The sequence below is a fragment of the Acipenser ruthenus genome, chromosome 2 (genome assembly GCF_902713425.1).
Source record: "Acipenser ruthenus chromosome 2, fAciRut3.2 maternal haplotype, whole genome shotgun sequence".
Lineage (NCBI taxonomy): Eukaryota > Metazoa > Chordata > Actinopteri > Acipenseriformes > Acipenseridae > Acipenser > Acipenser ruthenus.
The window spans coordinates 99,730,045-99,755,691 of record NC_081190.1 but is presented as its reverse complement, the minus strand read 5'-3'; the positions used below and the strand labels follow the sequence as shown (position 1 = coordinate 99,755,691).

The window sequence follows — 25,647 nt, the reverse complement described above, 5'->3', positions numbered from 1 at the left end:
TTATTTATTTATTTATTTATTTTTTTAACTGTTATCCCCTTTTAAATGCCTCCTACATATTTGACAAAAAAATGCTATGTATTGTGCGTTATTGCAACCCTAAAAGATGTTGGCTAATTTGAACACACTCTGTGTTTATTGCACTATTATAGAACTAAAGACCTTTGATTTAATTGTACATATTGAAGCACTGACTAAACCAGGGCTTGATAATCCCACCTGCACTGCATTCATTCCTCCAAAGTGAACAGACACCAACAATCCGTGAACAGCCTTATAAGAGAATTATTACTGAATTATTACAATTCAGTTGCAACATGCGCTCTCATTCTGCATCAGACCTAAACATGTTAGCCAATAGGTTGCTAGCAGCAGAGAAAATAAATTGATACAGCTTATATATTTATTTAAATATATTGAAAACTTGTGTTTGCATTTCTATTTCATATTTTGTTTTTCTGCTGTTTATTTTCCATACTGGCTTAGCACTCACAGATCTTCATGTGTGCTTTGTTCTATACTACTACATGAATGACAACATAAAAAGCAAGCCAAGCACAGAAACAAAACCAGAATCACCTTGAAGATGAGATCGATGTCTGTCGTAAGTGCCTGCACCCTGTGGAAGCTGGCTATCAAGGAAATCGGCAGGAATCCATCGTCATCCATTTTTCTCCTCAAGAAAAAGTCCCTTTCAAGGTTTTGTAGGCTGAAGTAGTACTCGCTGTAAGTGGAGGGGAGAGGGGACACAAAAATATATACATACCTTTAAAACACTCAAATATATGGTACACAGTAATACTAAAAAGAAAAGCACACATTTTATAAACAATTTTCTTTTTAGTGCTACTGGATTACAAAATACTGTACTGCATATTATTCTGTGAAAACTGGAATCCCACTAGTGTGATGTGTGTCCAGTGATAAAACACAATGGTCTATTTCTTAACATGGAGCCCCTCCTGCTGGATAATAAAAATAACTACAGCTGTTTTACCATCTCGACTTGAACTGATCTTGTACTGCATATAGTGTATGTATTCCAATTTCAGGTGATTCATGAATGTTTTATGTGGTCTGTTATATTGTATGGCCCCTCAACACACACAATTTGTTTTTACTAATATTGTATATATGTTTATATACTGTATTCTGTATTTATGAAAACACTTGAGCTTTTAACAGTATATTTCTGTACATAATATATCTGTTAGTTAATGTGAAAAACATGAGTAGGTTGCTCAACACACTGATAAAATAAGCTACTAGGTGTGTGTGGGTGTGCTAGTCTACAGCCAAATTACTGTTAAAAATAGCAACATGATTGCTAAAAAAACAACCCAGCTCTGAAAATATTCTATTAAATTTCAGAAAAAAAAGTCAATACCCGGATGATGAATCTATTATGAAAACTAAAACAAAAAACACTTTACATATAAAGTACTATACTAAACACCCTGTAGCGTTTACAACAAGTGCATTAGTTACCATCGCTATTTTTTTCTGATCTTCTGAAACATAATTGTTTTGAAACGCCTACTGTGGGAAAGGAATACCAGCGTATGCATTGTAGAGGGAGCTTTAATTTGGACCCACAGACAAAAATGCTGTGCTTGCATAAACACATTGTAAAATGTGTTTAGCTTTATTCTCCAGTTGATTTATGACCCAGGGTATGCGAATAAAAATATTATTTGTTTATTTAGCAGACGCCTTTACCCAAGGCGACTTACAGAGACTAGGGTGTGTGAACTATGCATCAGCTGCAGAGTCACTTACAACAACGTCTCACCCGAAAGATGGAGCACAAGGAGGTTAAGTGACTTGCTCAGGGTCACACAATGAGTCAGTGGCTGAGGTGGGATTTGAACCGGGGACCTCCTGGTTACAAACCCTTTTCTTTAACCAGTGGACCACACAGGCTCCTCTATTCCCCTCGGGTTTGTTATATTACAACAAACCCGAGGGGAAAAGCCCCTGTAAGTTGTGCATTTGTTGTAAACACTACAGGATACATCACTCAAGCCATTTATTTTTATTTTTTATTTTTTTTACTAACAGTAAATAATTCAAGCAATAAATAAGAGAAAATGTTCTCATCCCAATCTCTCGAAAGCCTCAAAATTGGTGATAAATAATAAACTTTAAAAACGCTTCTAAAGACCTCTTAAACTGAAATCTTCTTGAAAACACACCAAAAAGTATATATCCAGTAAGCCCTTTTAAATACATTTTAGTGTGGTCCATGTAGGAAGCACCAGTGTTGAGGTGTGCATGTTTACTTACATTTGCTTTTTTATATATTCTTTCAGTAGGGTTTCCTCCACTGTGTACATCTGCACTCCTGTGCCATCGTCGTAGTAATACATCATACTGGTGCTGTACTCTGTCTGGTACCGTGTGTCAGGGCCTTTTGCGTAGGGATCCAGGTATCCGTATGAGTGGTCATAATGCACTGCAGAGGGACCAGCACAGGGGGTCAGAGCCATTCATACATGGAAGCAATTCACTACTGGCAGCAAAATCCAGGGTAGCATGTTAATGGTTTTTCATATTGCCAGCTTAAATAAGCACTAGACTACTGTTCACTTTCTTAGTTTAGCAGGCTAGAGCTAAAGCCATTGTGAAATAAAAAGGTACAATACACCACACTTGAATGTCTGGGAAGTAAAAGAAAAAAAAAAAAAAAGAAGTGCATAGCAAATTATAAGAATGAGTTTGGAAACTATATGTAGCAATGTTTATGGTTCCATAGCACATGCAGTCTAATAACGTATAGTATTCCAGGTTTGATTGAGACATGACTAGGTTTAAAAAAGGTCATAACATTTGTCATTTATACTTTGAGAATGAGTTTTTTTTTTTTTTTTTACATTTAGTCGTCGCCAATGGTTTTTTACCCCGGTTTTCTTCACAATTTGGAATGCCCAATTATTATTTTTATCCCGGTTCACCGCTGCAACCCCTCAGCGACTCGGAGGCTGAAACACGTGTCCTCCGAAATATGATCCTGCCAATCCGTCATTTTTCGCACTGCGGATCCACAGCGAAGCCACCAGACCCATAGTGCCGGAGGACAACACAGATCTGGCGGCTCCACTCCAGACCTGCAGGTGCCCTATCAGCCACAGGGGTCGCTGGTGCGTGGTGAACTGTGGATTGCCCTGCCGACCTAAGCCCTCCCTACCCGGGCGGCGCTCGGCCAATTGTGCACTACCCCCTAGGAACTCCCGGTCACGGTCGGCAATGACATAGCCTGGATTCGAACCTGAGATCTCCAGGCTATAGGGCACATCCTGCACTCAACGTGGATCGCTTTTACAGGATGCGCCACTTGGGAGCCGCTGAGAATGAAAGTTTAAGTGAGATCAGGACTTCCACTGTACCACTTAGGATCTATATGAATGACAGTATCAATGATCTCTATTAGCATACGGCACCCATGCTGTCGATTAGTACTCACTGTGTGGGTTGTCTCTGCCACGCCCTCTCCCTCTGCCGCGGCCCCTGCCTCTACCCCGGTAGCCTCCCCTCACATTGGCTCCTTCACTTCGCACACTAGACACCTCGTCCAGGTCATCTCTGCGGTCCCGGCGCCAGCCTGAGGGGACAGCAGCCAAGAAAACCAATTGGTGAAACAAATATGCAGTTACCATGATCCCATTGAGACGGGTATCTCCCTATACAACACAGGTACTTCAGTAGCCAAGGGGTGGAAGAGAAAACAACAAAACCAAAACAAACAAAACAAAAAAACTCTTCTGTTTTGTGGGGTTTTTTTTAGCACCTGTAGAGAAGCATCTTACCAACATGAGCAGTTTCCAGCACTAAGAAATCAGGATTTTACTAAATCTGCCCTGAACTGATCAGATGTATTACATCACTTACCCAAGCAGGTTTTTAATTGAATAACATAGACGAGATCCAGGAAACCACAGTGGGAAAACATGATTTAACACGGGCTTGATTGATGAGATGCCTTATATTTTAAGGTGCAGCACTAGTGGATTATATACGCTCTATGACTGATCTGCATTAGCCTTGCGTCATTAAAACATTTTACTCTCCATGTGGCTGCTGTATTACTTTTTCAATGTAGCACTTTCACAAATGTGCATGAGAATGACCTTTCATTCATCCTGACAACTGGGTTTAAATTTCAGTCATATTGGATATATTCTGCAAATTGATTGATCTGCTGCTGTTACAGCCCTGCTCTCATCAACTTGAACGTTTCTCTGCACATCACTTTAACAGATAGTCTTGCCTGCCTGTGCAAATAACTGAGATGATACATAATGCTGGTAACACTGTGGGCTGTGGCAACAGTGTGGAACCCATTCAATCACTGTACACATAACTACACCTTGAAACGGGGCAAGCTTAAGTGCCTCATTCTTTTTCAAAAGATCCAAACCTAAGAAAGAATTAACTTTTGCCCAGTGTGAATAGAAGGGATGAAGCAAGAGCAACAAGCCATTTCAGTTAGAGGTGTAATGGAACCATACAGTCACAATACATGTCACCAAACACAGTTTGCTCTATGACTTTATCGTGATGAACATGTCTTACGTCAATCAGGTGCATAACACTAATACATAAACCTCTTTAGCAAATTATTCATTGTTCACCACTTTTTTGTAACAGTAGAATTACTCTTCATTAGGGTCATCGGGCTACAAATGGAAAAGACCATAAGGTTTAATGGAGATTAAAAATGATCATTTTGACACATGATACCAGGTATGAAGTGTCAAGGAGTCAGAGTTTCTGACCCACAACCGAGATTCCTTCATTCAGAAGCACCAGCGGATTCATTAACACAAACATAAAATACACAAAAAAGAAAGTTTACACACTCTTAAAACCATACAATGATACAAACCTTTATATAGAAGAAATTACTTTTACCCTTTATCAGACACTGTGCGTACAGCATGTTTTTGAAGTCTGAAACCACAGGCACTGAACACACGCATTATGCTCCAATTAATAGAAAACAATATAAAACAAATCCTCATAACTCATGGTTCAGGTTATTGATGTCCATAACAAAACAAACAAACAAAAAAAAACAGCAAACACCAGAAAAAGAAAACAGTATGGACAACAACAGCCTAAATTTCCACGACAATCCACGTTCATGGTGTGCATCAATAAATCCCCTTTTCCTCCATAGGTAATCGGACGACAGTTTCATGGACCTACCTCTGGACTGGGGTGCATCAAAGAGAATGTGTAGCACTAGTATGAAAAATGCTTTTTTTGCATGTAAATGAACAGTAAACTTACTCCTTGAATAATCATTTCTTCTGTTATTGTGCAGCGACCTGTTGGATTCGGAGCGAGAGCTGTTTCGGGACCTGGGTCTCTCCTGGTCATCCTGACTTGAGTCTTCTAGGTGTAGTGGTACCCATTTATGTTTGTTACCTGACGACAGCGCAGATTGAGAAGATTATTTTTTCTTAGGCCTCAGTATAGTAATCTCTAGTAAGATAACGCTAAACTAAAAAAAAAAAAAAAACTCCTATTCTGAAAAACAATGTCAGAAGGAAACGTGGAAGGTTTTTGTTGCTTGTGATGAAAAGATGACACTTGCTACTGAAGGTTTAAAGTTCTTACAATACACACACACACACACACACACACTTGCATTCTTATATTTGTGGGGACTTCTCACTGACTCTCACTATAATTTTATTTACTATTTCTAACTCCAGTCAGACAAAACTCCACACAGGGTGAAAGTTGACAACAAACTAAATATTTTGCTTTTTTTTTTTTTTGAAGGCATATTTAGTTCTTAAAAAGGTGTTTTACAAAGTGGGGACGTCCCCACAACATTGTTTTTTTTCAGGAGTTACTATTTTTGTGGGGACAGTTTCTCAAATTTTGTCTGCACATTGATAGTAATACCTATACACACACACACGCGCGCGCACACACACACACACACACACACACACAGAGACACAGACAGACAAAGCCCACAAGTAAATATTGGAACAATAATGAACAAGCCTGTTGGTTACACTTCAGCAAAAATAATAATAATAATAATAATAATAATAATAATAATAATAATAATAATAATAATAATAATAATAATAATAATAATAATAATAAAAAATAAAAAAGCTGAAGGTCAACCCATCTTATGGTGCTGAAAGACAAGCAGTGTGTTGCAGTAGACAGAACAAAGGGAACAAGCCAGAAGGTTTTATCTTAATGGGTCTAACTCACAAAGCATTTACCCCAATACTACATATACAGCATTTACATTTATTACAGAATTGACAAGATGCATATATTAAATATAAAAAATAAAACCTACAAAAATCAGTAATTTCCTGTATTTGTCATGTCAGTTTTATCCTGGTTTTCTTTTTCCACTATTGGTCCATTTCTTTTCTTATCAGAAGGGTAGAACTTAATGGTGGGGGGGGGGGGGGGGGGGTTGAATGGAACACATGTAGAGGTAGAAGGGTTTATTAAAGTTAAAAGTTGACATAACGAAGGGAAACATCAATTCTGTTTTCAGTCTTGGCTGGTTTTTTTGGCAGTGTTTCTGTTTTGAAATGCAGTGACCAGAAACCTGGTTTGTTATTATAAAAGCAATGACAAATGCTGGTGTGTGTATGTGTGTGTTAACATCCATTTAGAAAAAAAATAATCTCCTACACTACTCTAGATGTAAATAACCAAGTTGCTCATCACTTAACACAAAAAATTGTTTTTCTTTCTGTGTTGCAAGGATATTATTATTATTATTATTATTATTATTATTATTATACAAGACTTAAAAAAAATCATATTCTTTCCCCCTATAAAGATTTAATAAAGCTACAGAGGTTTACACAACTGAGAGTCAGTGGGGATGGTGGAAATACTGATTCGTAGATTGGTTTGATCAGTGGCAGGCACTAACCCTCACCCTGAAGAATTACACTCATGAGACCTTCCCAGGCTCCCCACAGTGGGCACAGACTTGCTTTTGAGAGGCTATGAGGGCACTTCTCTTGTAATATCTGTAGGGAAAACCAACCTAAGGGCTGTATGGATGTTAAATATAAAATCGCATTGCAAACTCATCTGACAAAACAATATATAAACAGATGAAGAAAGTTTGTGGTATTTACAATATATTGTATAGTCTGGGCAGGTGACTAAAAACACGAAGAGCGACTTAAAGTTATTTTGTTATACACACACCTTGTTAATCACCTTTACAGAAACCTATTTTTTGGGGGGTCAAATGAAGAATGAATCATTGGTAATACAATTGATCAAGTTTGAGGTGCCACTGCACTTGTGGGATGTCTTTCTTGATTTTTAGTAAGGAAGTGGTCTATGTAGGGCATAATGGGTGAAAGACGCCCCACATTCGGGTACCAGAAACTGGAAAGGGTGGCTGAATACTTTTAGGAATTACTGTATCTGTGTATCATAGATATTGGACACTCAAAACTACATTTTTTAAAACCACTGATAATTAAAATGAACCGCAATGGTACAAGTGCTTGGGATTGACAGAGTGGCTGACTGTGCTGCTGGTTAGTTGAGCCTACCTTTCCTCTTCATGGAGGCCGACTGAGAGTCCTCATCGCTGGCCGGGTCCTCTTTGTACTCCTTCCTGGCCTTGTGGTTCTCTTTGCTCTCACTGTTGTTGTCCTTCTTCTCCAGGTTCTCCTTCTTCTTCTCGTTCTTGTTGGGAGAAGTCTTCTTGGACTGGGTATTGATGATGTTCTGGTGCTGCTAAATGGGAGAAGTGAAATTACAATTTACACGAGAATACAGAAACTGATAGGAAACCCTCTCCAATTCAGCCATAAGGTTAAACGGTTACTATACCTGGCTTGCTGGTATAAAACACACAGCGTTATAAAAGGCAGAGTACTGTGCAGTTTGTCTGCGTTAAGGTGGATCTAAACACGCCTCAGTCGAAAACGCTTCCAAAATAGAATGAAACCGGAATGGCTGTTCCTAGACTCCCCTACTTGACGACTACGGCCTTCACAAGCTAAATACATTTTTATCTTAAAAAGCCACCTAAAGCTGACACAAGCTTACCAAACTCAGACTTGGAATTGATTTAGAATGTGGTACAAACTCACCTCTTTGTTTGCTATTTCACCAGGTGTGGGCCAGTTTGTGATATCACTGAAGTCACTTGCCTGCGTGGAATGAAAGAAGAATTTATTTCAAGTTACCAGGTTTCAGTCCAAAGGCAGGTACTGTAAGTGCAGTAGTTTATGGATTTTTTTTTTTTTAAATAGCATGTTTTATATTAAGTAAGTGATAAAACATACAAAGTGAACAAGGTTAAAATTGGATACAAGTCACTTTGGAGCTGGAAAAAAATACAAAAAACACAAAAACATTAAACTTCCTCTAAATGTCAATATTTAACAAGCACAGAATGTTTTAGGGGAAATGAAAACTTACTTTTCAGATTCATGACTAGTAGTATCAAAGTGAAATCCACATATCAATATCCCTATTGATTCACAATGACTTGCTTTTCTGACTCCAGGTTGTTTATCTTCGTCAAAACTGTCTAAACTTGTCTTTTTTTTTTTTTTTTGTCCAACTCTGTGAGTGAAGTATGCAACAGTTCTCAGAGTTGCGCTGTTGACTCTTCCTCACAACCTGGATACAGATCCAAATAGGGGTCTATCTGGGAGACACTGCCACTTCCAGCGTTTCACTCGAGACTGAATTACCAGTATCAGCAGCTAATATGGAATCCTTGATGCGGAGCCCTGTTCGGCATCTGTTCACACAGTAACCTGATATTGGATATCCAGCACAGACAGATCACCCCTGATTCTTAAATAGTTTTTAGATCTCCGATTACCAGTGAATAATGCTGCAGCGTGTTGACATCCATGAAACTACAAATGCAACTACTGGAGTTCTGCATGGCACAGCCTCCAAGACACACACTAATGCACTACTTGTAGTGTATTGTATTTTAAGGATAGTTCTTTGGCAACCTACCTTGCTAGGTTTCCTTGTTTTAGGCTTCCCTGCCCGTATGACTTTGGTTGAACTCTGTTGTTCTGGGGAAGAAAAAAAAAACAAAAAAAAACTTTAAATAGAGTACTTTTTATACAATGGTATGTCAATAAGAAAAAACAGTTATGCAATTACAAAGAAAACAACAAAATTGACACAAACACTAAATTACAAAGTTTGTGGTTTATTACATTGTACTACATTTTTAACAATGGAAGATGAAGTAGGAGAGTCCAAGGTGTTGGACAGTATTCTGGTATATTTTGGCTAAGGTAAAAAATAATTTCCTTACAGTTTCAATGAGGGGTGTGTTCTCATAAAACAGTTTGCCAGTCAGTCAGGCTCTGAGTGGTCTAAACCACAAACAATCTGGTCTTTCAAATACTGAAACTCTCAACTGTAAAAACAGGACTTGGTATCAAGCCTCCTAATGCTTTCCAGTGCAGTGAAGAACCTCACTGCGTCAACCACTATTCTGGTGCTAACAGTACTAGCCACAGCTACATGCATCTAAACTCATGACAAATTCAGCAGGCTTCCCAAACTCAGGGCTGCCTGTTGCTGAACTAACACCTGGGACTGAATAGACTGAAATACAACTGCTCCAGTCCAGTCTCTGTGAGCAGGTCTTGCTGATGTACTGTAGGCTAGTATCTTGCTATTTTGGGTCAGGTGGACTGGGCAAATTTTGAAACAGAGAATGCTGGAAACTGGGGTGACTGTACAGTAATCTAGTACTCTGCCTGGTTGGTTGCTTAAAAGACATTTGGTGTTTTCCTAATATTTGCAATGTATTATGACAACATTCTGGGGCGCTGCAGACAATACTTAAGTGTTCCCGCACCAACTGCTCAATACGGACATATTAAAAAGTACTGTATAACACTACAAACTGTTTATCAGTACAACCTAAAACGGATGATCTATTAAATCCAGTTTGTATCTTCAGGATCGCTTTAGTTGCCTACTTTCACCCAAGTTCATTCCTTTTGTGTCCTGGTCAAACATTCTAATCTTCATGGGCTCTGCAAATGCACAATTTGCACAATACATGTTTATTTTTATAACATGATGCACCTGAATTGATTTTGATCACTCATGCCAATGAATTATTCTTTTAGTTTCTTTTAACTGAGGTTCTCTCAAAACTTGAAGTAACCCCATGTGCAGCAATGGAAACTAAATCTTGTAGAACTACTGTAGATTTAACCCTAAAGGAACATAGGAACATAAGAAAGTTTACAAACGAGAGGAGGCCATTCGGCCCATCTTGCTCGTTTGGTTGTTAGTAGCTTATTGATCCCAGAATAATGTGTCAGCTTCAACAACATTACTGGGGAGTTGGTTCCAGACCCTCATCATTCTCTGTGTAAAAAAGTGCCTCCTATTTTCTGTTCTGAATGCCCCTTTATCTAATCTCCATTTGTGACCCCTGGTGATTCTGCCAGCAAACACTAATCCTTTAGCAGTCACATATGTCACGTTGTGCAAACTGAATGGTACTTTTGGGGCTGAACAATAACTTATGATACATCTTAAACATGCTGTGACTAATTATTTAAATGACACCACTCGTCATCGGCGTGCTCTGGGGTTAAAGACCAAGAAGCAAGGATTACTGGTTCCTCAAATTACAGACGACACTTGTATCAAGGTAACAGAAAAAGACATGTGATTAAGTAGCTCAACCTGTTACAACACACTGCAGTCAATAACTTTTCTTGTCTATGGCTGGCAGAAAACAGGGTGCTTATGTTTATTTGGATTTATTTTGGAAGAACACTTGGGATGAGCTTTTTTGCAAATAAAAAACACTCTGAAACCCTGTGCTCGGTGAATGGTTACACATTTGTGTGATCACACAAGCTTTCTCAGCACTCGGTGTCAGAAGAGTGCTCAGAGCATTCCAGAGAGCACAACTTAAACAAGTATCAGAATCTGGAGGGGTGTAATAGGGGAGTGGGCATCCACTGCGGGAGACAGAGGGACTGCGGTTGACACGCCAGCACAGGCATCCAGGTTGTACAATTTACAATAAAAATCAATTACAGGGCCAGATCGGAGCCACTAGGGTACCAGCAGTGGCAGTCCTAGTGCGTAGTTAAATTAACACAAAACATTCAAAACAAAGCAGTGTTCAGTGGTCAAGCTCTATTCCCACAAAAATTCCCACATGCCACACCTGTCTTATGAGAGAGGGGATTCTTACCCCAGCCTTGCCATAGTTAACACAAACTTTTTCAAATGTGTCCATCTATCTCTATGTCTGCCATACAGTATTTAAATGTGCATGCAGTGGTGATCCACTTTTTCATGTTTCTGATTTAATTTACAGCCAGGGCAGGGGATGACTGTCACTAACATGCTTGTTTAAAAGGGCTTTGCATTGTCCACAAATCAATCTCCAGACAGTTCCTGGTTTAAAAGTAGATGCACATTGTCCACTTGCTATAACAAGACATTCTTTAACTCTTTAGTTTACTGCTAGTCTGCGGTGCCCGAGGAGACAATTGTTTTCTAGCTGCTTTAATTCAATCCATTACTAATAATGTAGCCCCAACAGCGAACGGACATTCTCCAACACAACATCTAGACTGTATATCCCCTTCCCTGTATCCTATTACATCAGGGGGGTTATCACTTTTGCATATGCACTCAAAGAAATGAAAGCCATCTCTGCTATCACTATGTTAAGATCAAGTCTAATCCATCGCAGATACAGCAGTACTGATTCGGCTGAGATCTGTGCTGGCAATAAGGGTGGACTGCCAGGATAGTTTCTTATAGTCACGCAAACAACCAATATCTATGTAACCTTGAAAATTGGTATACAATACATCTTAAAATGTACCAAACTGTGTAAAGTAAAATAAGAGAAAGATCTAACCATAAAAAACAATATACTGTGCACTTACAATTTGGGCTGCAACATCTACTGACACAACCTGGTCATTCTTTTAAAACTGTGCAACTTGAGCAGCACTATCCTTTTCCACTGTTTGCCATGTTACAGCTTACTAAAGTTTCACAATCAGGTCAGATTATACAGTAAGCGCGAACAGCGCTAACTTGGCTCATCGGGCCTATTTTTGCATAGAAGATACACCATGAATGTTCATAGAGTACTGAAGCAGCCTACCTGAACAGGTCAAACGGGTGGTTTACAGCTATGCTCACGAGTGAAATAACAACAGCACTCAGAGTAGTTTAATCTTAAATGAAACGGCTGAATTCAGGGAAATACTCTCCTTAGAACAAGCTCTGGAACTGCTGAACAACACAGACTAATTTATAACAGTTCGATTCGCTTGTCAGCACCAAATTGAAAAGGTTATTCGATGCTGGAGCTGTCAACACTTCTTATATAGAAACAGAAGATTAGCTCAGTCAAAGCACAAAAAAAAAAAAAAAAAAAATACAAAACACAGTATTTGAGTAATTATTAAAAACCGGTAAGGACAGAAAGACAGTAAAATAAATAAATAAATAAAAATAAACAAACATTCAAACCAAAATTTAAAAGCTGTGAATTCAGCGCGGTGGCTGAGCACTCAATCCTGCCATTAACATTTCCTGTAATTCACTGTTCTCTACTGGAGGCTACATTGACAACACCACTAAACTCATTTTAGTATTATGCACCGCCTAGCTCCTGTGAAAGAATGAAAACAATATACTGTATGCTGACTGAACTACAGTATTTTCAACCTCAGTGATACAGTGCAGCCGCATACAAGAATAACCATCACTTGTAACCACAAGAATACTGTGTGTAAACTTAACCAATAAATCAGATATCAATTCTTGTTGTCAGAAACCAAACCTGAAAGAAACAAATTAATCTTTAAACAAAAACAAAAACAAATGGTATTCAATGAAATTCAAAACTACGTGTAGATAATAGGGTTTTATTTGTTGTTACTTGCCTGGAAAACAGGACGGAAAGTCATCTAACTTTAGCATTTTCTTGTTTTCTTCCTTTCTTTCTATATTCCTTGGTTGCACAGCCATGGAGCACACCAGAAAGGGAGTGTCTTTGGTAGGTTTTGGACGCATTGCTTATCTCTTTAGAAATGTTGGCTCGCATGATAACCACTGCTCATATTAAAACAAGGGGTGTTACTGCAACCGAAGTTATGCATTCTCACTGATACTACCCTACCCATGGTCTTCATGTGGTTTGATAATACAGTCATCTTTTTTTAAATGTGGGGGAGGGTGTAAGACTAATGTTCCTTAAAGTCTGAAAACTATATGTCTGAGACAGAATTCAGGTTCTGGGGAAAACAGGCTGTTCAGGTGGTTTACATGTAGTGGTTTTTAGTCACCAAGCACTGATGACTTTGTTTCTATCCTTTAAATGGTAAAATAAGTGTTTACTAGATTTAGCCAGTCTCAACAAAACTCCTTAAACATATGTAATTAATTAGTAATGTAATTAAAATGATTTTGGTTTTTTTTGGTTTCAAAGCATCAGTTAGTAACCAAAACAAAAGGGCTACATTTGCCTCACACAAAACACTGGTCAAAGCCAAGCATACTAATCTGCGGTTACAAAAAACAAAAATGTTAAGTGTTTGAGCTACACCTGATAGTCTTTTGTATTTTAAAAATGACCAATGGGATTCTACTACTTAATACAGTACATTCCTGACCTGCAACACAGCCAACAGGCAGGCGTAAAGAGAACTTCAAACATTACTGTAGGATGAGATACAGGGGCGGGTTGCATAAAGATAGACTAACATTTGAGACTATGTCTAATGTTAAGTCAGTCTTGCTAAAGCCATATGGCTAAGGCGTCTTACCTAAGACCAGTCTAACTAGCCAAACCAGCAGTGTGTTCTGGGTAATGTAAAACACTGACCGAGAAGGAAACAATGACGTTAGAAAAGAAAGATGTACGCAGTTTACCACAGCTGAAAAATTATGTCTTTTAGAGGAGCACAATGCTGAAAAATGAACACTGTTAGGGACATTTTTTAACAAGTGCACAAACAGTAGGCCTACAAACACCAAGCACAGGAAGGAACTACCGAGAGAACGTAAACAGTGTTAATCCACAGAGCAAGCGGTCTGTAAAAGACTGAAATGGTAGAAAAAAAACATTACTGTCTATGAGGAATAATCATTAGGCATTATTCATAGAAATAATTCTCTACAATCAGCTGTCTGATGTATCTCCCAGTCTTCATCGTGGCGGTTTCCCTGCTGCTCAGTTGCTATATCATAGCAACAAAGACCTAGACTCGGAGTTAGCCTGGGGCAGCGGAGCAGGAGGCTAATATTTTTGGCTAACAGTAAGTCAGTCAAACTTTTTATGCAACTGGCTAACTTTCACTAGACTAGTCTAAGTGACAAGACAAAGACTGGTCTAGCAGTTTAGACCTGTCTAAACAACTGTTATACAACCGGCCCCAGGAGGAGTACAACAGGTAAATCAGGTAAATATCAGAAACGATCGTTTTCAGTTAAATGAAAATCAATATCACTTTATTTTATATAGCGCCTTTCATAGTGGACCACCATCACAAAGCGCTTTACAAGATAGTGAGGAACAATGCATAATACATTAAGTACAGTGAAATACAGGGCATAGTACAAAACAGTAAAAAAAACAATGCAAATACATTAAATACAGGCATATTACATTGGATACAAGGTTAGGATATGAATTCTAAACATTGTGGATGCGTGTGTCATACAGAATCATACGAATAAGATAAAGTGAAAAACCTGAAATAGCAATTTAGACAACAGCTAATAACAGATATCAGGCTTAAAGAGCATTGAAAGCAAGAGAGAACAAGTGGGGCTTGAGAGTTGATTTGAAGCGAGCAACTGTGGGAGCTGCATGCACTAAAGCTGGGAGAGAGTTCCAGAGAGTCGGGGCCAAGAACCTAAAAGAGCGCTCTCCGAGTGTGGTGCGCTTTTGCTTGAGTATAACAAGCAGGCCTGAGTCAGAGGACAGCTTGCTTGCAGAGACATAGCTGGTCAGCAGGTTGGAGAGATACTCTGGACCGGTGTGATGATGGGCCTTGTAAGCAAGCAGGAGAATTTTGAAAGTAATCCTGAAATTTACAGGTAGCCAGTGCAGCTGGGCAAGACGGGGGTAATGCGATCATGTGTTTTACATCTGGTAAGGATCCTAGCAGCAGCATTTTGAACCAGCTGCAATTGGTTTATGGCGCGTGACGGTAGACCACCATAGAGAGAGTTGCAGTAGTCGACTCGAGAGGAGATGAATGCATGACAGAGTATCTATGCATCCGGGAGGGAAAGGTAGGTACGGACCTTTGAGATGTTTCGGCGGATTTGACTACAGGGGAGATTTGGGCATCAAAGGAGAGGTTACTCTCCAGAAGTACACCAAGGCTTTGTACTGTGGGGGCAGGCAGCAACAGACAGTTTCCAAGGTTAAGGCAGCAATATTAAGATTCTTGAGTTGAGTTTTCAATCCTACTAGAAGTTCAGATTTGTTAGTGTTGAGCTGAAGAAAATTGGAAGACATCCAGGCCTCGATGTCTTGGATGCAAGCGGAGAGCCAGGCCATGGCAGAGGGACATCTAGGGTCTAGTTTTAGGTACAGCTGGGTGTCATCTGCATAGGAGTGAAACATGAGGCTATGTTGGAGGATGAGGTGACCCAAGGGAAGCACATAGATGTTGAAGAGAAGAGGCCCAAGAAGAGACCCTTGAGGGACACTGTAAGTGACTGGGTTTGCGTCACCACTGCTTCCATCATAGAAAACAGGCTGCATGCGTCCAGATAGGTAAAAGGACAGCCAGGAGAGCCAGGTTCCAGAGATCCCAGCATACTTCTGAAGGCGATCAAGAAGAATGTTATGATCTATGGTATCAAAAGCAGCAGCTAGGTCGAGGAGGACAAGGACAGAAAGAGCAGCAGCATCAACATTAAGCAGAAGATCATTTACAATAATCTTACATGGGTTCTCAAGACATACAGTATTTAAAAATGTAAGTGTGACATGTAAGTTTGGTCTTTGTTCCAACCACAAACATAATTATTAAACTGAACCAATGTGCACCCCCTGTGACAAGGTCCTAAAGCAATCAATTGATCATTTAGCTAATGATACCAATCAAACTGGAACGGGTGCCACAACAACAACAACAACAACAACAACAACAACAACAACAACACGGTAGACAAATCTGGTTTTGTTTTCTGTGGAGACCTCCAGTTCATTTGTTCATAGCAAGCCACATTATTGCATGGTTTTGTTTTCTGGAGAGACCTCCAGTTCATTTGTTCATAGCAAGTAGGACTGCAACGAAAGTTGCATTTTGACCTTCAAAAGGTTTGGAACACATTACCAAAGGAAGGTTCGAACCTTCAAATGGTACTAATTTGCATATTACTGGTGATGTCACCATAGCTACCGGTACTAGTTTATATTTGATTGAAAATCCTATTATTTTACAGGCTGCTTGCGATATACTGTATACAGTAAGCTTGCATTGCAGCAGCACCAACTGCAGTGGACTTAGCTTTATTTAACAGTCACCGTTCCAAGCAGGTTAACATCAGTCACAGTCACATTTTACTACGACTACTACTAAGCATGGAGGGGAATGAAGATGAAGCTAAGAGGAGAAACCTCTTGGCAGTGTGCAGCAAACTCATTATCTACAATACTATTGACATGCATGCTACTGCTGACATCTTCAAACACTATATGAAGTACTACAACAATTATGGAGATATCATCAAGGAAACGCTACGTAAAACTAGGCAAACTGACTACTACTACTACTACTACTACTACTACTACTAATAATAATAATAATAATAATAATAATATGACCTTATGCTTGTCGAGATGGCGAATGAAGAAATTAAAGGTTTGCCTCTGGATAACATGAGCTGGAGGGGGGAGGAGCGGACGGTGCTCAGTTTTCAAATTAAAATGATTAGTGTTAGCGTATACTTTGTATGTTTCAAACATATTCTACCATAGCACTTCTCTTACACTGTCTTGTACACTAGCTAGTCAGTACATATTTTACTGAAGCACTACAACCGCTATAATTACCCCCCAATGCTTTGGCTAAATATACCCTGCTCCATACATTTCGCATCGCTAAAATAGAACCTGTTAAATTTTGTCGTGCGACTGGAATGAAACTGGCCAATCTGAAGCAAGGTTAACACCCTTGACACACGCCTCAAAACACGTCACGCATCAAAACAAGTTAATCATGGACGACGAAAAGTTAATTTATGAGGTGCAGTAGTATCATTTATTATATGACTGCAAATTGAACGGCTACAAAGACATCCAGAAGAAAGACAATGCCTGGGTGGCTTGCAGGTGGTGCATTTAGCAGCACAGAGACATTTTCTTTCCGATTATGCAAGTTGCATAAAAATAGGTTTATTATAAGCAAAAATAAACAGGAGCATACATGCAGTCTACATATCCAGCATTTAAATGAAAAATGTGCACTTTTGCTGGCTTTTAAAAATGACACAAAAAAGGTCCTGCATTCACACAACTTGAACATGTGACCTAATTTTAAGCTATGGCTTTTTATGGTTTGTTTGTTTGTATGATAAATAACATTTTGTTCACTAAATTGTTCTGTGGCACAAATCTGTGACAAGAAGGTGGTCTTTACATACACATAAAGCAAAGTTTTGTGGAGATTCACCAAACAAGCAAAAATATTATCAAGGTCCTACTATTCTATACGTTGTAAAACAAAGCCAGCAACACGTTTGTATTCTATGTGACACATCTCAACATTACCAAGATCATACATACATGAAGATTCTCAGCTATATTTATAAAGCATTTTTTGTCAAGTTCACCAGACTGTTTTAAAAGGAAAAACTAAATAAAAGTAAATAATAATAATACAAGGCAAGTGGTGACCTGCGCATAACACAGATATTATTATTATTATTATTATTATTATTATTATTATTATTATTATTATTAATAATACACTTTAAAATAATTAAAGTTAATAAACAAAAAGGATCAAAGAAGGAATCTGTAAAGAAACACAATTGAGATTGCAGTAAGTTGTATATATAAATGTATAACAATAAAATAATTTTGTTGTCCCGGTACATCTGACAGCTGCAGATGTACCAGGCTTTAAATCGGACTACTACTACTACTGGTACTACAAAAAATAAAATAAAATAAAATAAAATACTATACTACGATTACAACTGTACAAATACTACTAACAATAATGATAGCAATAAAACATTTAGGATATATGGGATGTTCAATAACTCGGATCTATAGATTTTACAAGTCCAACCTTTATTTTACAACAGAGTTGCCGGAGGTCAGGGTGGGACAGCCCACCTCTAGTAAATCCAAAAGGAATGCATGGGCGGGGTCATGTATTTATTTCCAGTCTTTTGGATCGTTTCCAAGTCGCGTCTGGTGTGGATTGACATTCAGCGACTTCGCTCGCACCGCTCGTGTCCAGTGTGGATGCAGCTACAGAGTTATAATGACTTGGTGGTGGATTTTAATACAACTTTTGTTTAACTAATATGCATTATACAAAAAAAAAATAACACAACACAACACACACACACACACACACACACACACAGTGCGTGAATATTGCCGGACTACCTTTGAATTCCTGGCTAGCGAACAAACACAGCCCTAATAGCAAGCCACATTATTGTATGGTTTTGTTTTCTGGGGAGACCTCCAGTTCATTTGTTCATTATTGTATAGCTGGAATCATACTTGTAATTCCAGTTTGTTAGGTCCCTTTTTGAAAATAGTTTAAAAGCATTGTGTGGAGCTGACACACTTAATATTACTCTCTCTGCATGTACAGTAGTAACAGAACAGGGATCCTATTGCCCTGAGGCTGACAGGAGAGTTGAAAAACAAGGGGTTTCTCAAGCAGCAGTGACACAAGGATCTACAATGTTTGTCTAATTGGATGTTTTACATTTTGAGGTCTAGGCAATGAGCTGTAATTTTTAATTTATTTATTTATAAAGTTTAGTGTTTTCCTTCCTAGGCAAGGATCAAGAGGTTAGCAAGAACCGTCTGCCACAAACTTAAAAGTGTTTAAGCCAAGCAAAGCCATTTGCTAGAAAAAAGAAGAAGAACATAACCTTTGTAATAGGGTTGACTTCTTTTGACAGGTTATTTTTTGAACAGCAGTGCTGTTAACCTGCCAAACAAAACATAAAAAAGATGTTTTGCTGTAGATTTGTCATCTATTCAAAAATTACATGGGGCAATCCGTTATTTGGAATAATGTTTGGCAGAAAGTTTCATATAAAGCAATAAGTAATTCAAAGGGTTCTGCATGTTACAAAACCTGATTATACCAGAAAATAGGAGGCACTTTTTTACACAGAGAATTGTCGAAGTCTGGAACCAACTCCCCAGTAATGTTGTTGAAGCTGACACCCTGGGATCCTTCAAGAAGCTGCTTGATGAGATTCTGGGATCAATAATCTACTAACAACCAAACAAGCAAGATGGGCCGAATGGTCTCCTCTCGTTTGTAATCTTTCTTATGTTCTTATGTACCCTGCGATGGGATTCAGTGGATGGTCTTTGACTTGACTCGGTCTCCTCTGGTTTCAGATGACCTTCTTGCATGTACTTGTTCAGTGAAAGTGGCCTTTCACTACCAATGTCACCCCAAAGTGACAGATATCTGTTTTATTCAAAAGTCCATCACAAACCATTAGATTAGAGACCATTGACTAAAACTGGCAGATACAAGCCATGTGCATACAGTAGATTGTGAAAAAACAACATGCACATGGGTCTCTTCAGTTTTGTCTGCAATTTATGTAAAATGCAGGGTGAACCCCATTTTGAAGATTTAAAGTTGTTGGCGCTTAGAAACAACAGAGATATTAACTTAATTGCCAAAAGAATTCTTGGAATTGTTCGCAGTTGACTCTTGTGTATACAGCAACGTTCTTCTGAAAATATATGAGCCGCATTAGCAGCTGTCAGGAAGAGCTCTCTTTCCAGGCAGAAACAGAGGAGTAGTGATGTGTGGCACTGATGAAATAATATTAAGGTAAAATCTCCAAAGCAGACTAAATCTACTCTATCTCATTTAACTTGCCATACTAACCCCCAATTCCTTCCGCACTGTCGAAACATCTGTCTACTTGATTTAGTTTTTGTTATTTTTTTTGCACCACAAAAAGTAGGTCACCCTGACCTACATACCTATCAGCACTAAGTATATCCACGAAAAACGTCCATGAAAAGTGCAATCAAATTTCTCAGGCAACTATTTTTCAAGAGGCTGGATTGAACAGCTCAGCCAATCAAAACGGATCACCAAGGCCTTCATACTATACACATCATGCAGAAAAACAAATAGTGTACTATTGGAAGAGTGTGTATGCACTGCTTTCTACTAAACCAACGGTACGGGTTAAAACTACACTTGGGGGCAGCAGTGTGGAGTTGTAGGACTCTGGACTCTTGACTGGAGGGTTCTGGGTTCAATCCCCGGTGGGGGACACTGCTGCCCTACCCTTGAGCAAGGTACTTTACCTAGATTGCTCCAGTAAAAACCCAACTGTATAAATGGGTAATTGTATGTAAAAACAATGTGATATCTTGTAACAATTGTAAGTCGCCCTGGATAAGGGCACCTGCTAAGAAATAAATAATAATATGACCTAGCCAAGAGGGCCACAGACAACAAACATCACCAAAATATAACATTGCAATAGACAACACTTGGTTAAAAACAGTATATTATAGCCTGAAAAGTTCCTTGCAGCCTACAAAATGACTCTAGCAGAAACCTGCTAAACCATGCTAAAATACTCTGCTTGTAAGAATAAAGCAATCCGCTTATAAGAATCATTTTGGGGCAAGCTGACTACATGTACTATGGTACTTGATCAAGTGCAATGACATGTACACCCAATAAAGATGTTTTTGAATTTGATCACATCTCGCGTGATTAGGCACGTATGCAGCGTGGATAGTGCAATGATGCAGGAAACACTGCATTGTTTGTAATCAAACGCGACTGCGCCACTGCATTGTGCAGGTATTTTTTTGTGTTCTCAGTTAGTGAAAATTTGTTTCAATAAAGTGAATAGATACCCTGTAACACCACTGGAAAGGCAGGACGACACTGCTTTGAGGTGTTGGAATTGTTCTGGAGAAAAACGTTACCATCATTTCATGATTACTGACTCTACGCTCACAGCCTGGAAGCTTATGCTCGATCAGTTTTATGTCAAGAATGATGTGGAAGAAGCATCAAGTGAACTTATGAGTGGCACAAACTCACTCTGGAAAGCTGTCATGGTGTCTGTACAGCAAAACAAACAGAAAACGTAAGAAACAAGACAACACTTGCATCCATGCTTAATACGAACACCACATTACAGGTGCCTATACCATGAAAAAGTATGCCATTATGAGTTGAACTTTATTTTAGTTTAGTTTTTTTTAGTTTTTTTTTAAATAGGCTGCCATCAGGTTTTACTGGAAGTATAGCCTACTAAACACTAAATGTTTGCATCGTTTTTTTAGATTCCTCACATGCTTGAGTCTTTCCATATGAAACCAAACAAACTAGGATGCAAGTGAAGTTTCTGGAGTCACCATCCTAGATTCAGATGCAAGTTGGTGTGCTGGGTGGATTCCATATAGAAAACAAAGCTCCCCACTTCAGATAAGGCATTTTGTTGACAACTTTGTATAACTTCCCATTAAATTATCCCATTTTGAACCTCCAGGTCATGAGGTTGTCTGTGACCTTTTATACCTTTGAAACTAATAAATTTACAATCCCTGTTAAATATTGACACTAGTAATTTGTTTAAAATAATGTTAAGAACAAGGAATAAATAAAATAGTTTATGCAAAATAGACCAAATTAAGAGAAATGTTGGCTCACAGATTATTTTGGAAACACTCAGAAGTTCAAGCACTGTTCTTTAAAACTCAGACATTTTCAGTAAAAAAATTCAACAAACCAATATATATATATATATATATATATATATATATATATATATATATATATATATATATATATATATAATCAATTTGTCCCCTGTGTTCTTGACGTTGAAACCCTGTTCAGTTGGGATTGCTATTTGGCCAAGGTTTGGCCATAGGTTCTGCCTCTAAATCAAGTTTCAAAATTTGAAAAAAAAATTAATAATTAACAGCAATAACTTTAATGTTTTGATGTATGAACGCCATTTGTCTAGTTTCTGTTTCTCCAGAGATATGCTGTCTCCTGTAACATCGATGGCACAACTTAGCATACTTGTAAAAATAACCTGTCTGGAAGCTGTTTCGCAAACCGAGCTGATGCCAACCTAAAAGGACCTTCAATCTATGTTTAAATATTTAACCTACTTATTTATCTTTTCAGAAAGGGAGATGTCCCTGTTCCACCCCACATGTCAGCTGTAGTTAACACAGGGTCAAAAGTTCAGATATCAACAGGTCTTCATAAAACAGACACCTCACTCACTAATGTGGGCCACTCAACCTACATTTAGAAAAATCTCTTGTGAAGATGATGACATTTAACAAACCGGCGATTTACAATCGTAAGCAAATACAATGTATTTGCTTACGATTGTAAGTCGCCCTGGATAAGGGAGTCTGCTAAGAAATAAATAATAATAATAATAATAATAATAATAATAATAATAATAATAATAATAATAATAATAATAACAAAACAGAACATTATCAGTATATCGATAGCATTTCTAACAAAAGGTTTGCAATATTAAAGTGGACTTCCTGTTATTTTCAAGATTTAATCCCACAGATGATTTGCAACATACAAACCTACATTTATTTATTTATTTGTTTGTTTGTTTTTGTTAATTTCTCTCTCAAACATCTTAAAGCTGCAGTTGTCAGCACTCCACGTGCTCTGGTGCAATTTGATCAGGAAGGGGGGTGGGTGACGCACTGAACGTCCAACCATCAGCAAATCTGTCCTAACACAAAAACTGATACACTTTGACAACACCAACAACAACGCACTGACGAGAACGCAACAGTTAGTTAGCTTTAAAAAATTGTTTAACCAGCTTGCAAAATATTTACATTTTACCAACCAGACAATATTTTCAAGTATTTGTTTGGACAATTGTAGTCTAGTTAACACAGCCCATCTAAACGCGTTATTGGTAATAATTTATAAGTGTTTTGTGACAGTCGTGCAGTACACAATCCAGTCTTAAATACACACGTTTACTAGCCCGTCTACTTATCCCTAAAATGTATGTCCTAATCTGGTTTCAGTTTGATCTCAGGCTCTCTGGTTGGCAGATAAAAATAGGTTTAATCCTGATAAAGTGAAATTTGCAAGTTTCAACAACCGCGTCGACTCAATTGTGCAACCCTATAAACAAACACAAAAAAAGCAGTAGTTCGTGCGACAGCTATAACTACTTTTTAATTACGTTTCTTAACCACCCAGCACCATTATACACAGACCACACCCCTTAATTCTGATTTGCTTAAACTGATGTCCATGTATGTAAATACCAGGAATGAATGACACATACCAATATGGTCACAAATGTACCTTGGCGATCGTAAGCATGGTGTAGCTTTATTACAAAAGTTATTAAAACACCATGTTTTTTGAGAGAAACAAAAAACAAACAAACAAAAAACATGTATAATTATCAGAGTGATTATTACAAACTTTTTTCGTTTTAAATAAGTGAAGTTAGTATAAATAAAATAATAATAATAATAATAATAATAATAATAATAATAATAATAATAATAATAATAATAATACAAACCTGATTCCTGGTCATTTACATTGATAGTGTGATTAGCTGGAGACATATTTTTCTTCTGAGTCCAAGGGTTTACTTTAGGTAGAGGAGCTTCAATAATCTTTTTCTTTGGTTTCTCTCCCGTATCTTGATTGCTTATGCCGGGGTCATTTTGGTCATTCCCTTTGTTATTGTTTACCTGTTCTGTATTTACGATTTCTATCTGGGTTTCCATAACCACTCGTTCCTGGTTTCCAGTGTCACTTTTGTTATCACCCTGTTTTTCTCCATGTGTCTGTAGCAGGCTTTGTCTAACTTTGTCCCCAATCTGCGGTTTGTTTTGGTTGCTATCGCCGCCGGAGGAGTCAGCAGTCACCTCATCAACACGATCAGAGGATTGCAAAACAGAAGGCTCAACTTCTGTGGACATCCCGTAAATCTTCGCTTTAGAAAAAAAAAATAGGATTCAAAATATTTCTGTGTACAGTACGTTTGTATTGCCTTTCTGTTTCTATCTCTGGCTATATTAAAATAAATCAGTAGCTCACGCTGTAATCACATCAGGACTGTAGCAGCACCAGGCCTTCAGGAATGACAGGATCTTTTTGTTCAAAAGTTTTTCTTTCTTTTTACAAAGAAATCAAAAGCTGTTGAGCCTCCCCGAGAACGTCTTCTCATTTAAAAAAGAAAACAAACATAACGAAGCTGACACTGCAACCACCACCGCTGACTGGCTAGCTGCTGCCCCTAGTGAACCAGCAGAGTGAAAAGTAGACAAGCATGTGGTTTGCTGTATGTTAGTGAAAATGACCGTGGCCTTTCCCCTTTCAGCTTCCTCTACATTAGCTCAATGGATTATTTACTTATAAATGCACACGGGTTGTTACGCGCCGGGACACCAACAGTCTATATCACACTGTGACGCCATACAACAGTAGGAGCAGCGCCGGGAGACGGGAGTTGTACTATTAATACGTGTCTTGTTATTTCAGGAATAAACAACCAGCCGTAGCTCGCAGCTCAGAACTCGCCAAACAGAATCTAAAACGCAGCCCAGACTCGTGCGCCTCACGCACTTGGGTTCTCTGATCAGTCGGGTTCTGTTCTTCAGCTCTGTGTGGCCACTTTACTCAGCTCGTTTCCCAGTACTTTTGCAACAAATTGAGCGTTTTTCGTAATATATGTTTGTATTACACAGCGTCTGGTTTTACGTGTTACTAGTTAAAAAAAAATACACTGGTTAGAAGAGGCAGGGATAGTCTTCTCTCCACCCTCCTTTGAAATTTGTCAATCCAGTTCAGTTCAATACCAAGCGCCGCCACCAAACAACTGCCCTAGTACTAATAAGGTAATACTAATAATCCAGTCTGCAGAATCACACAGGTCAGGCGTATGTGTTGTTTATTGACTTAATCAGTCAATACGACCAACCATCTCCAAATGCCACCCAAAAGCTTGATAGAAATAATAGAGTAAGTCGCTGTTTTGGATTCTTCAGAAAAAGTCTGCTGTCACTCAGCATGGCAGCACTCACACAACATACAGTCAGCACAATACGGAAGGCTACGCTTAACAGCACCCCCACCCCCTCTCTCTCTCAGTGCCAAAACAGTGAACCACCCCTGACTGGATCAAGGGTTTGTTCAGATGAACAATAATACGAATATTTGTTGTTGATAAAGGAAAAACAGATCGCGTTTTATTACGAGAGTTGACCATTCATTTGCAACTTTTCTTTCTAGTTGCTCAGTTACTCCTATGTTTTCAGCCACCATGTACGAGAAAAAAACAAATTACTCGCACTCCCCGCCCGCAGAACCTCACACGCCACCCTCTCCCTCCTCCCGTCCTTGTGAA

General features: G+C 38.5%; 1 protein-coding gene across 6 annotated transcripts in view; it reads right to left on the bottom strand.

The window, feature by feature from the left end:
* LOC117409364 (la-related protein 1B-like) overlaps positions 1-25,647 on the bottom strand; it is a 42,639-nt gene extending 16,992 nt beyond the window's left edge. For 3 of the 6 annotated variants that reach the window (XM_034015295.3, XM_059004711.1, XM_059004727.1), the window contains exons 1-8: positions 23,815-25,647; positions 9,001-9,062; positions 8,115-8,174; positions 7,569-7,755; positions 5,293-5,430; positions 3,464-3,601; positions 2,287-2,455; positions 580-724 (exon numbers count right to left, since the gene is read on the bottom strand). In XM_034015295.3, the coding sequence (XP_033871186.2) occupies positions 580-724; positions 2,287-2,455; positions 3,464-3,601; positions 5,293-5,430; positions 7,569-7,755; positions 8,115-8,174; positions 9,001-9,062; positions 23,815-24,220 (1,305 nt within the window). In that variant the 5' untranslated portion in view covers positions 24,221-25,647. Of the gene's footprint in view, positions 1-579; positions 725-2,286; positions 2,456-3,463; positions 3,602-5,292; positions 5,431-7,568; positions 7,756-8,114; positions 8,175-9,000; positions 9,063-12,944; positions 13,063-23,814 lie in introns of those variants that run through there. The other 3 variants (XM_059004719.1, XM_059004741.1, XM_059004734.1) reach the window with 3 other exon arrangements.